Source organism: Anas platyrhynchos, chromosome 4 (genome assembly GCF_047663525.1).
Source record: "Anas platyrhynchos isolate ZD024472 breed Pekin duck chromosome 4, IASCAAS_PekinDuck_T2T, whole genome shotgun sequence".
In the NCBI taxonomy this organism is placed as follows: domain Eukaryota; kingdom Metazoa; phylum Chordata; class Aves; order Anseriformes; family Anatidae; genus Anas; species Anas platyrhynchos.
In genome coordinates this window covers 8,854,766-8,869,192 of record NC_092590.1, presented here as the reverse complement: position 1 = coordinate 8,869,192, position 14,427 = coordinate 8,854,766, and the positions used below count along the sequence as shown (strand labels likewise).

The 14,427-nt window shown below is 38.8% G+C and overlaps 1 protein-coding gene across 10 annotated transcripts in view; it reads right to left on the bottom strand.

The window, feature by feature from the left end:
- The window catches only part of TBCK (TBC1 domain containing kinase), a 105,627-nt gene that overhangs the window by 29,978 nt on the left and 61,222 nt on the right, over nucleotides 1-14,427 (bottom strand). For all 10 annotated transcript variants that reach the window (XM_038178408.2, XM_027456798.3, XM_027456800.3 and 7 more), the window contains one exon: nucleotides 2,575-2,750. In XM_038178408.2, the coding sequence (XP_038034336.2) occupies nucleotides 2,575-2,750 (176 nt within the window). The remainder of the gene's footprint in view (nucleotides 1-2,574; nucleotides 2,751-14,427) is intronic.

Sequence of the window (14,427 nt, the reverse complement as noted above, 5' to 3'; positions counted from 1 at the left end):
AAACATTTTCACTGTCAAGCATTGGAGTAGGCTGCAAAAAGAGACTGCATAATTACTTTCCTTGGAAGTTTTTGTGATCTGACAGGACAAAGCCCTTGGCAAGCTCATCTGAATTCAGGGTTTTGTCTGTTTTCTGAAAGAATTTGTACCAGATGACCTCCTATCAGAATTATTCTATGAATTTGCAGTCTTTGGCTCCTTCAGAAAGTCTCTCTATGCATCTGTAGACCAGCACAGCAGTCGTATTTGCTGTGTGACATTCCTGTATGACAACCACAAGCCTTCTTGTGTCATTTCATTTTTCTTCCCAGTTGCCTTTGTACTCCTACCTATTATTTCTTAAATCCTATAAACTCTTTAGTTCCCTTTTCTTCGGCTTTTGCAGGTCTAGCTCTTGGAGTCCTGGATTTGTGCCCAAGGCTTACAGAAAATACGTTAACATTAAAAAAATTATATATATATATTAAAAAAAAAAGATGATGACTGAATATCATACTCAGGTTTAAGGACTATTTAAGCATTCAGATACACTGAAGTGACAATTCAGAGCTTAGTTTCTTAGTAGTTGAGAAAAACAGATCAAAAGACTAAAATCTAATGCAGACGGCCAAATAGATAGGACATACCTACATGTATATCCTTCCCCTACTATTGTAATGTAGTAATGAATGAATTTTGATTGTAGGAGAACATGGAAGAAAGACATACTGTTTAATTTTGTTTATATAAAGACTAACTAGATTTATACTGCTGAGGGCATGGAACAGAATCACTTCAAATCACAAGCACCCTTCAGATGGTATAGCTGACAAAAAACAATCATCAGATTTTAATAGGAAGACAAAGGGATATTTTCCCTGAACTGAATAGCTATGCAGATACATTCTTACTAACCAGCTTTTCTTTGCTAAGGCAAATGCAGGTATAACTTACATACTGCCTCTCAAAACTGCTTGAGCCGTACCCTTTAACCTGGCATGCCAAGATGGAAAAAAACATCCAGAGCTGCCCGCATCACTTTCCCGTTACCCAGTTATTTCAATCAATCACAGAATCAGTAAGGTTGGAAAAGGCTTCCAAGATCATCTGGTCCAAGTGTCCCCCTGCCACAAATATCCCTCACTAAACCATGTCCCGAAGCACCACATCCACCCTGTCCTTAAACACCTCCAGGGACGGTGACTCCACCGCTTCCCTGGGCAACCTGCTCCAACACCTGACTGCTCTTTCTGAGAAGTTTTTCCTAAAAATTCCAGTTCTCACTGGAAAACTGTTCTTTTATTGTTTCTCTCCCGAGACAAAGCCTGTTTGTAGTTCTGCAGGTATGACCTGGATAGTGGTCTGCTGTAGTAACAAAGAACACCACAGAGCTGGAAGAGCAGGAGCGGAGAGAGGCAGAGATCCAGCACAAAAAGAAATAATTTTATTGGCATGTACATCAAAGAAACTTAAGTTCAAAGCAGTGAAGTTTGACAAAAAACAACAAAAAATCCCACATGACCAAAAAAACCTTTCTACTTCCTGCTCAGGAAAAAAATATGCAGGGAATAAAGAACTACACTTCAGAGCAGTTAAACCTCATTCACTGCACTTGATTCTTCCTCAGAATTAATACCATGGCACGGGCTCTAACACCGTGCAGTAGTTAAGAAGCAAGTCTGTGTGATGAATGTGTCAAACTCCTGTGCTTGGTAGTGACAACAAAACTACCAGGGCCTGAGGTTTGGTGGGTATTTTCTTACTGCACTAAGCAGAACAAAACAACAACAACAACAAAAAAGAAAAGCCTCTTCCCCCTGCCCCACCTCATTAAACTGTGATGGGGTGGCATGGTCTATCAAAAGAGATGGAAAATTTGTACATAACTAAGAAGGTTCTAGAGCAACTAACTTGAACTTGGCTGAAAGTAACCACTTCGCACTGCAAGCAAGGTAAAAAGCCAGCTATAGCACGGCTCTAAGTAAAATTGTGACATTGATTAAAAAAAGAACAAAAAACAAACAAAAATTCACCAAAAAAATCTCCCTCAAAACACACACACACACAATATTGGCATTAATGTGACTCCTCCAACTTGCACTGAGTTGGAGTACCCTAACTGAGTGGCATTTCTCCTCTACAGCAGTTTGAAATCTGCCCACCCACTGCAATTCTCATGTGAATCCTATAGATGCAAGAAGGAGACTAATAGCATCGTTTCAGATTTTCAAATAAGATGAACAATAAACTCATCAGCTGGTATTTCAACAACCAACATTGCAGCGACATAACTAAAACGATCCATTTATCTTTCTGCCTCCTCTCACCTACTTAGGCAGGGACATATCCCTCTATTTTAAACTTAAAAAATTTAAAATATCAACATAAACGAGGTACAATTATTATCACTCATGACTACTTTGATGATAGGATTTAGAGTTCGCTGAGGCCTTGAGGATTTACAGTTCTCTGAGCTACAGCAGAGAAACAAATGTACGCAATAAATAAAGCTTTGCATTAAAACAATGCAAGAATGGACAACAGTGCGTGCCTGTGTGTCTCTTGTCTTCCCCCTCCATGTGCCAGGGCACTTACCAGGTCACTTCTAGGTGCTTCCTGATAATCTGCTGAAAAGCAGGACATCGAACTTCTCGTGCCGTTGCTGTCACCAGCTTGTCGAGGAGGCTGTGCATATTGCCTGTACGTAGCACTCTTTGGGGTCCAGCGAAACAGGTTGATTGACTCACGAACACAACGCTCAATGTCAATCTCTGATCAAGGATTTAAAGAAAAAAAACAACAAATGCAAGTGTGAGAAGTCAGCAAAGCCGATTAGCTATGACGTTTCTAAATAAATACACACATATCCATCCATACACCTCTGTCTTTCTCCCTTAAAAAGTAGCTTTCAAAAATCCTTGGCCATTCAAAAAGCACTTAGCAACTTCTATGAAAAAAACTAGCAAAGGCGTTTTAAGCATTAGCTTTATCCCCAGGTATGCGTGAAAACACAGCAAACTTTTATTAAAGAGAAATACAAGAGAACTTCAATCAATGCAATGACAGGAATATAAGCAAAGCCTCATCACTCTAAAGCATCTTCATAAAACGCCTTTGCAAATCAGATTGTTGACACAAATATAAATGTATGCAGCACATCAAAAGTGTATTTCATACAGTGTATGCAAATTGGGATTTTTGGATCACCTCATCATCCTATTTATCAGTTATGTACCTGCTACAAGCCAAATGATTTTGCTGAAGGCATTTGGTGCTGTCAAACCTTGCATGGCCTGCTGTTTTGACAAAGCTATACGCTGCCTTTTGGTGGAAAACAGGGAATTTCTATGTCACTTAGTGTTTGATGGCACACTGGTGCACAAAATGGATTTCTCTTAGAGCTGAGGAGTACAAAACCCAACCACAACTTACAGTGGAACACTCTGGTCAAAGAAACAAAGCGCCAAATGTGACAAAATATTACTCAAATTAGGAGGAAGGTAGACACCTGTTAAAGGTGAAGCATCCTAAAATAAGCTATGGTCAAAGAAAAATGACCAAAGCATAATGAAAAACATACATAAAAGAAAAAAAAAAACAAACAAACTACTATAAACATCATTTTTGCAACAGTGAGCATCCTTCATGTATCTGTCTTCTAACAAGGTGTAACATAAAAACCATTTCCTTTTTTATCACTGCAAAACGACTGGTTACTTTTACATCTCCATCCTGCAGTTTGGCAAAGAGAAAAATTATCCCAACTTGCATTTTATGATGAACCCAGCGTAGTGCAGACAAACAACAAGTACATTTGCACTTCTCACGTCTGCTCCAACCATCTTGGACAACTTGCTGCATGACTCACAATTTAGATGATTGGGCCATGAATTTCTTTGGAAAAAATAGACACAATGCAGTCAAACTTTATCTGTACAACTCGAACAGACCTGATACATTGCCATGACTTGATTTGATGCATTGCCATCAATGAAGAAGTCACACCAGAAACTTCAGTCATTAGCATGGTGAGCAAAAGAGAATGAAATTGAAGCCTGGGGCAGAATATTCTAGTTGCATGAGGTTATTTGCTTTGTTTAAAACCAAATGCATGACGCCATCTATTAATTTCCCATTCAAACATTCAAAAGGCTGTCCATATTCAGGCAGGATACAGCCTTCAGTGTTTTAATTCCACTGAAGACAACATGCTTATGCGTAAGATTACATCACAATTTTCCTTATCAGGTTCCCGAGCTACTAAGATGACACTTGCCAGAAATAAATGGACAATGTGCGTGCTTCCACAGTAATTAACAACTTTTCATTCTGTCCTGAAAACATACTAAATTTTTCATTTTGAAAATGCTGTAACTCCCATATTTAGTATCATTCCCAAGGAAAATCCAGGCCAACTGGCAAATTTCACACAACTTCGAAATTCAGGAAAGACAGCAGATCCCTTTTCACTGGTTATTATTTCTAAAGTCCAGAATACACACCAAAACATTAATTAGTTACATTTTTCTACATTTCTGAAGGCTATTCATAAAAACACGACAATTTTAGTTCAAGACTGTAATGCATACATGGTTTTTGCCCTTCTACTTTATTCTAGAGCAACTTACGGCCCTTTCTCAGTACTTTTGTACTGAGTTGAAAGCAGAATTTAGGCAGAAAAAAAAAGACCAACACTGATGAATAGCACGAGGAGCTTTCAGTTGGGAGAGGGCATAGTAGCCTACAAATATCTGAAACTGAAAACAGAGAATTGGGAAACAGAATAAGAATTTTCTATGCAGTAGGAAGAAAAGAAGAAGATGAAGGCAGGAATTGAGCTTGACCCAGTTGAACACTGAGAGTTAAACCTTGAGACTGACAATCAAAATATTTTTCCTAGAAACAAGCCCTGTAGTTCCAGCAGGAGTCCATGCTGATAAATGCAAAATTCAGTAATGGATTTCCTTGAAAAAGATAACCATCTCTCCCATTTCAGAGTGCGAGTCAAAAAACTCCGGAGGCTGTTGTTCTGTGATTCCCAGCTGTGCGGCTTCTCCCTTCGTCCAAGCAGCATTTCTGGAAGGCAGTGGCCATGCCTGGAAACGAACCTCCATGGAACAAGAGGGAATTTTAAACAGCTTGTGAGGCCATCAGAAACTTAGCAGCAATTCACAGGCTGCTAATTGATTAATAGGCTTCCAGGTAATGCAAAATATAAAAACAAGATGGTGTTATCCACAAACAGATAACAAAATGTGTGTGCGCACATATAGGTACATGCATGCATACATTGGGGAGGATCAACATTTATCACCCACATGGGAGAAAAGACTGTTGGTAGCAAAAGCATTTATTCACTTTTCCTTTTTTAAAAGTGATTAGCTTCACGATAGTGGAACTTAAGAAGACATGAAAGTGGGTAAATCATTTACAGAACATGTAATTAGTCACGGTGGGTGAAGGAGCTTCAGACTTGAGTAGCCTTCTAGCCTGTCTTCAACCTTTGCTTGGAATTTGTGTTTAAGAAAGATCACTTCCCGTCAGTGAACAAGATGCAGTGTAATCTTTTGCAGCCTCACTAGATACGATCTTTTCCCTTCCCCTTGACTAATAAATTAGGGTCTACTGCACTACTTCAGTCTTGATTTCTTCCCATGCCCTTTCAAATAACTGAAAAATGATTCAGTCTCTATTAAATGCCCTTTAAAAAAAAAATTGAATCACACCATGACTTTATACCCACACAATATTAATCCTACTTGTACTCTCTCTGCTCGCAAGTAGTATTTTGTGTTACAAGTGAGTCAACGTTAAAGCTTACACATTATTAAACACATATCATTGGGACATCAAAAGTGTAAATACATGAAGTCAGCGCCGAGATCCTTGAGCAGGACAATGAACAAATGAACAGAATATTTCATGAGGATGCCAGACTACTTGTCATGCACAAACAATTTAGAAGAACATCCTTCTGAGAGAAGGCTGAATAAATCTCAGGGTGGCAGCATGAAATACACAGAAACACCTAGAAAGGATGGGGAGGGCCTGCTTGTGGGACATACACACAACATCTCTGTGCTCTCTAAAGTCCCAGCACTGGTTTGTTTTGTGGTCAGAAATCATGTGCCTTCCCTTTTTATTCATACAAGTTACTTTGCTGGAAAATCTGTAATCAAAATGTGTTAACATAATATTGCGCCATTAATTCTGAAGCATGCACTAAAAAAAAAAAAAAGTTAAGCACAGGTTTAAACATAATAAAATACTAAAAAAAATAGTTATTTCAAATTGAATGTGTCTTAAAGCAGCCTGGCTTTCACATAGTGTAGAGCACCTGCATTTCAAAAAGTGAAAGTTGGCACCCAAGTACCTAAAAACGGGGCCAGTTTCACTATATAACACTGGTCTTAGGAGTTCTAGATCAACCGAGCTCGAGGATTTCACAGTCAAGCAACAATTAAGCCTTAGAGGAAATAATTCCATGGCACTAGCTAACATCTTTGCCGTGTGGCATTAAAAACCTTTTTTTCCCAATTTTTTAAAATACGTGAAATATATGAACTGAAGAAGGCAGGAGTGTGTGTGGGGGCAGTAAACAGAGTAAGCCTGTTGAAATACTTTGTCCATTTTCTGAAATAAACTTTCTTGTTGCTCTAAGACACCACTAATTTTTCTTTGCTCATGCTAAAACATCACTCTGTACTGAGATGCTGCCTTCGTTTGTCAACAGTCTCATCTGAAAACACCGGCTCACCTGATAGATCTGCTTTTTAAGTTCTGTTTTAGTATTTTTTTTTTTAATAAATACAGCTGAGAAGAAGACTGTCCTTGAAATAAACATTAGAAAACATCAGTTTAAAGGCGATGCACCTGTAAGAAAAGCACAAAAAACTTATTTTTACAGTAAAACTGGATGTAAAGATATTGTTAACACCAATGAATGGGGAAAAACATAACACGAAGGGCTCCTCCTTAATGAAAATGTACACAGACCAAGTCTTTGTGCAGAGTTAATCAATTCCAGAGGCCTTTCCTTGGGTAACAAGGCACAAGTTAAGAAGCTTGGCCAAAATAAACTTCTGCGTTTTGGATGCAACCCAGAATTATGGGCTCGGTTTGACCTCTCCATCACAAATACTTTATGGTTACCCTGCCTGGCACCTTCTGCTTTCCCCACACAGCCACATAAATAGGGAAGCAGACCTCTGCCTAATAAAGGCAGGGAAGCTGAACAGGTCAGTCGGTTTGATCTCACCATTCCTGCTCTCTGAAGAAATAGGGGTGGAAAGGCTATAAACCTTTGATTTTCTCGCAACATGCAAAAAGATGCACTAAGCCTAGATAATTAGAAGGATAAATCGAGTAAGAGAGGCAACATTTCCATGCAACAGCTCTGTATCTATTAGTGCTAAAAGGTTACTAATAAATGATAAGGCCAATGGAAAATTATTCTTTTTATATAATTTATTTCATACATCACAGGATAGTTGTGCTATTTCACTGTTTTGTGGATAGACGTTTGCTCTTACATCAGCATCTCTTTCAATGCATCTCAGGAAAAAAAAATACAAAGGTAAAATAAAAAAACACTCATTAAAAACTTCAACTAATAAAGTCGAAAGCTACCATTTTCTTCGTACATGGATGCAAGGTATACATCTTCCAAGAGCTGTCACATGGACAAATGCTGTCAATCATGAGACCATCACATTTTTAATGCACCACAGCAGGTTTACAGAAGTTGCACTCAGACAGATAAATGGTTGGATGCAGAAGCAAAGGCACAAACTATAGTGCTGTGACTTCAGATGGGTTATTATTACTGCACAGCTATAATTAGGATCGATAATTTCAATGTAGGATCAATAATTTCAATGTGCATTGACAGCCTACCTTGTCTGGGAGCACATTTCTCTACAATTTTTTTTATCTTGGAATAAAAAATAAAAATAAAAAATCTCTAGAGGCAGTTCTCTACAGTCAGTATTGTTTACCACCTCTTGCTGATTCGGCTGTTTGCAGTGCACGTGACAATTTTCTTGCTGTTGGGAAGGGATGCCAAACTATTCTTGAGCCTGAGTGCCTACAGTCAGTGATTAGAATATTAGAAGTGAAATGGTTCAGGCTCTGTCTTGGAGAAGGCACATCAAACATCTGTATCAGGGTTTAGAAACACCAGGAAAGGAAGAAATTTTGTTCCTATATTATGAGATCACATGCAATGTCCAAAGAGCAGAAAATGAACTTGTTAGTCTCTTATCTTCATCCATAAAGGAGACGTCTGAGAACTGAGAAATTAAGTATGTCTCAAGATAAAAGAGTTATGGAATGGAAGGTATTACTAACAAAATAGTCCAAGAACAAATAACATATCAAGGTGAGACAGAGACACTTCTGCTGAGACCAACAGCTGGTATGCTTGCAGCCTGTGTACACAAAGAAGCTGAGAGGAGAGTTACTAAAGTAGAACTAGAACAGTACCTGCAGTCATGGAGTTGTCTGGACCAGTTCATGCAAACACTTATCAAAGGAGCGAGCAACAGAGACGATCAACAGTAAGCACTGAGTCATTCCCAGAGACATTAGGCTGCATAAAGGGCAAACATGAATCCTTTTCTTACTTGGGACTGTAAAAATCGCTCTGGCCCAGCAGTTTAGGAAAAAGGTTTCATAAAGAATGCCTTCCCACATGGAAACATCACGTTGTCCTGCACTGGTAAAGATGAGCAGGGAAGAAACAGGGTGCTGCATGGCTGTATGAAGAATAAAGGTTTACTCTGTGAGTCAACCACCAAATGCTACATCCTATGCCCTACCGAGAGAGAAGAATGAAAGAGGTTACATAGAGACTTACACAGCTCGGGCTAGCATGGTTCATTGAAAAGCTCCAACAGGAGACGGTGTTTTAAAGAGTTATATGAAGCGTGCCAGGGCAAGGGGCAGATGTTTCTGTCAGCTAACAAAAGGTAAAAGACACATGAGCCAGCCAAAACACCAGATTAGGATACTGGCCAGTGACAGAAGCAACAGGAATTGAAAATGTGTAATGGAAATAGTGGAAATAGTCAGATGTAGGCCATTATGCCAAAAAAAAAAAAATCATGAAAGAATAAGGCAAAATAAAGCAAATTATTAGAAGAAAGAACATAATTTAATTGCTTGCTGATAACCATATATAGAAAATACATAAAAGGACATTTACAAAACATCAGTGGTGAACTTAGAGGAAGAGCTTGTTAGAAACACATGGAAATGAGGGTTGTTTGCCACCAACACAACATCCAACAACATTCAGTTTTTGAAAGATTTTTTCCTCTCTTTTCTATGTTGCATGATTTGTTAAAATCTCTCTAAAACTGGCTCAACAGACATTCAGCAGCCTCAAATACTAGTGAACCTTACCTCCTTTAGCCTAAACCTGTGCTTCACAGCAGCAATATGCAACTACTGACGCTCAGTAGGCATTAGCAAGGTTCACGCTGTGTAGGCTTCCAGCTGGGAGACCCCACTCACTTCAGCTGCTTCCCAGACGTGACGTGTAAAGTGAAAAACCCTATGGTCAGAAACTCTGACCAGATCAATGCTTATAGAATGAATCAATGTCTGAAGGGTCACAAGCAGAAGAGCTTTGTATTAGCAAGGTTTTTCTCTTGTTGGATTTCAGGAGAATTTCAAGGTACTAATAGGAAGTAATTTCACATTTCTGCTTTTGAAGTAAGAGAAATATTCAAGTAAACTTAATAAGGATTATTTGTTGCCACAGGAAGAGGATCAAAGTCTCTAATTTGACCTGTTGTTTCCTAGACCAATAACTGAAAAACTTTAGGTAAAAATTAATACAGGTATCTACATCTGCCCGCCTGAACCATGCAATACAAACTACCAAAAAACCACCACAACTATTTTACAATTTTGCCATGATGTTAGCTATTTGTTTATTTATTTATTTATTAACTTTTAATCTTTGTGGCCAGCCCCTGTGAACCCACTGCCTGTTTTGACTGAACCCACTTGCCCTACAACTGTTAACTCGTGTATTTCGACAGCTTGAATGAGACGGCTGGGAGCTTTGAAACAGCTCTGCCCCGAGCTGAAATATGAACTGAAAAAGTTTCTTGCAGGCAATACTGCTGGCATGCGCATCACTGCTGGAAAAAATACAAAACAGATGACGTGATGCTGGTGAGAAAAAAAATAAAATGCTTTTTTTTTCCTTAAGTGTAAGGGTGGAATAAACAGCAAGAGATCATCTAGCTCCTCGCCTTGCTCTGAGGCCAAATAATAAGACTACCCATGCCCTACAGACACTTGTCTAGACTTCTCAGATTTTTGCAGCGACAGAGGTTTCACCTGACACACCCCCGATGTGTACTTAGCCCATTTATCACCATTTTCAAAATAGAAGCTACATTCTTCACATACAATGGGAGCCCAGTTGGGATACCTGTCCTTCCTGAACATGTTTAGTCCTTCAATGCCAGCAATCCAGTACCAACATTTATTCAAGCTTGCAACATGAACAAAGTCTTAGCTTTATATGCAAACCTTGCTCTAGTTCTCCACCATTAGTTCTGTTCTTTCTGTTGACTTCTACTAGAATCTAGGTCTTAATACATTACGAACGAAGGTTGGATAGACAGAATAAAAAGCCTGATGCAGATTTAAAGGCAAGACATTAAATTCTTTCAATATCCGGAAGTAAACCAAAGGGACCTAAAGGGATCCAAGGGATCCTGAACTGTGAGAGAGCTGAGAATTCCCTTAAAGACGCCTTGATCCTCAGCCCTTACTTTAGCAGAAAGATTTTTCTGGCGCTCAGACTACACTCTGTATTTAAGTAGTTATGTGTTTATCTACTAACAGCACTGGATCTAAAGACACACAGCAAGTATGTCTACGATCGTGTGGAGATGTGCTGCTAATGTACATTTTAATCAAGGAGTCTTAACAACGCTGTACCTCCTAGAGCTTACCCCACTCAGCTCCAACAAACCTGTGCATGTAAATCCTACCACTTCCACAGTGAAAAATGGTACCAATAGTTCTGGTGCTTTCATTTTTCCTGGAAAGCCCCCTTTCCACTGCTGATTAATGTTTTTTGTGCAGCTCATTTTAAGTCTCCTCAATTGAAGTAGAGAACTAAAGGTCATAAGGAAGATCATTTATACCTGTACAGACATACAAACAACACATTAAGCTTAACGAAGATATGAACAGATACCCCATCAGGCACCTTGCTGTCAGCAACTTTTCCCATAACTCTGGAAGAAAAAAAATCTACTGCACACTGGCTTTCTAAGTAATAGTCTGATCCTGAAGCAGTTGTTATGCTCACAATTTTAATGAAACCAAGAAAGAGGAGATTTTCCAAAGACATCTTTGCAAAAAGAGAAAGAAAAAGAAAAAAAAGATATATATATAAATATATTCACCTCATTTAGATGCAAACCTCTAATAAAAGGAGTTTAACTTGTCTTTCCGTGCCTAGAAATGCTGGTATATTTGACAGTTTGACTGTTTCTACTTTGATTTTATTCCAGGGTAAGGGTGTACAAAATCCTATAAGACTAACAAAAGTATTACTCTATTCTCTGAAGTCCCCTTTTGCTATGAAAGATACCTACAGCTTCTATCAAGAAACAGGAGGCATCAGCTGTGCATCACGTTGATTTTAAGACACCAGGAAAGTTTTACTGATGAACTGTTTCCCTCCTTCTTTGACATAATACAGCTTTAGATAGGCCTTTGCTAAAAGATATATATTCTATTTTTTTCTGCCACTGACAACTACAGCGTAGCAAAAGCACTAATATGAACGAAATGAAGGAATTTTCTTCCTTTAGTGTTTCATCCATCCCAGCATCACTCTTTAGTCTCAAGAAGATGGAATCTATAAATAGAAGCGCATGCTGTTCATGTAGCTACAAGTGGCAAACGTGAATAATTAAAGAATTCACGGCTTCAGGTAAAATGATATCAATCTTACAGTTTGACACAACAGAACAGCCTTGGTGAGCAGGTGTGCCTGAACAAATTACTCTGCTTCTGTACCAAAGCCAGCTCCCAACCAACTCTTGGTTGTAAGCCATTAAGAAACAAAAGAAAACAACAACATAAAACCCCAACAGTTCCTAGCAGCTATGCAGTTTCTGCTTCACAGATGCCATCATCTAGTGACAATACATCTTCAAGAACTGCATTATGAAACACACCTGTCACTCTGAAAAGCCATTTAACAGGAGGATGAAGAATATGTTGAAAAGATGTTTCCATAAATATTAGTCTGACCCACATCCTTCAAGAACAGAAAACTAAAAAAGTGATTTCCTTTTTAAACTCTGATGCCTCTTGATGCTTCCAATCTATTTTTTTTTTGGTTATAGTCACACCACCATTATTATGTACATCATGTGACAAAGACCAAATTGTTTTTCTTCAGACATACAGTAATTTGAAAAAGCAGCCCAGCTTCACTAATGCCATGATAAATCACCTGCAGCGTCACCTTCCACAGGGGACAACAGTTTTGAACTTAGGCAAGCTACAAAGCCACATGCCAAAATTTCCTAGTTGAATTTATGAAAAAAGCTTCCTTTTAGAAGAGCTATTATGATTTCTCTTCCCCAGAGTATTAATCTGAGCAATACAACATTTTCTACACTGTACAAAAAAAAGTCAAACCTTAGTTATAACGGTGTACGATCTTGGTTTTTCTACTGCTCACTCACAGATGGAAGACCCCATCGCATCCCTTTCAGTCTATCCACAGTCAGTGTTTTGACCTCCAAGTTCACATTTTTAGCCAAGAAGTGGTGAAACAACTGGAAACCGGCCCCATACACCCACAAACTCAGTGTGGGCTTGGTGGCCAAGTGCCATTTCTTTCACCTGCCAAGTCTTAATTAACTAAACACTGAATCACCAGAAATTCCGTCAAGATAAAAGAGTATGAATTGCGGATGTGTAGACAAAGTATTTTCAGAATGAAAAAAACAGCTGAAAGTAGAACTGTAGCTATCTAGGAGTTGAATACGTACCTAAAGTCGAGTTCTCTGATGTACGTTTAATTTTGCTGCTGTCAGCAGAAACATCAGTTAAAATTGCACCATGCAATCCCAGTGTAGAATTTCTGATATTTGTTAATGTTTAGTCCATTCCTGAGCTGGATGTAATATTTCTAAGCATTTATACGACTTTCATCATCACAGAATTAATCATTTTGGCACACTGCTTCAGTAGAAACAGATATACATGTAATTGTTTCTCTCATGTTAGAGAACCCCTGTTCCCTGGAGAATCATTTACTTTTGTGGTTTTCTAATGTGTAATTTTTGACCACACATTGCATCTAAAACCTACGTGCCTGTATCTCACAAAGCAGAGTCCTCCACATTTCCGCTTCAACAATTTTACTATAGCCCCTCATTGCACTGGACTGCTTCTTCACTGCCAGTGCTCTGGACTTTGTATCTGATGTTTCTTTGGAGGTGCTGACTAGCCTGAAAACAGCAGAAAGCCGCCTTCCTAAGCTGCACAGAAATAACACCTAAAATGCTCCTCACCACCTAAAGTTTCAGAAGATGAGGTTACTGCAGAAACTAACCTATAATGCTTATATGTATAAGAACATGTTTTATCCCATATCTAGTCTTGGTGTTTCCTTATCCTCTAATAGCATCTGCTCCCCACCTTGTAAGCTGGTGTATCTCTTCTCAAGACCGAAATGAATAGCTGTACTTCAGTGATGATATCAGCGTGGATCTGTGCAAGAGTATCTGCTTGTCAGGCCCTACACTACACTGATTCAGGGTAGAATTGAATAGGTCTTCAACTGCTTGCAAAGAATTGTCTGGATCTGGTGCTTCATTCCTGAGTCTGTCTTCCTAACAACAGGTGCCAGTGACTTTGCACTACTTGTACAGTGGGTAATGAATTTAGAAATCAATTTAAGCTACAGCAATCACCGTGTATATTATGCAACTCAAAAACTATCACACAGACTAAAGTCAAGATGTTAACAACTACACTATAAGAAAAACCACACGTTTTAAGGTAAAGTTACTAATACAGTCAGCCCTTGATGCATGGCATGGCCATCTGGGTCATATATTTCTTGATAGGAAAGATGCAGACACAACCAAACAGGTTTAGTGTAGGCCAGCACTGGTCTGAAAGCAAAGTCCTGCTTCTGTTGGTACCACATCAGTAGTGCCACCCTTACCATTCTCATTTCCCCTGCCACATCCTCCTGTTATATGTCAGGCTTAGATAAAAGAAAAACAAAGGTAATGCAAAATGTGTTTGCTCTCTCTATATCACCTACATGGCATAAGATTTAGAAATTCTCAGAACTACACAAAGAATTAGCAATGACTCTGGAATTGGTTTTATTTGTTTGTGTCAAATAGTACCTCTAAATCTTCCCTGCTAATCACATTGTTTGAA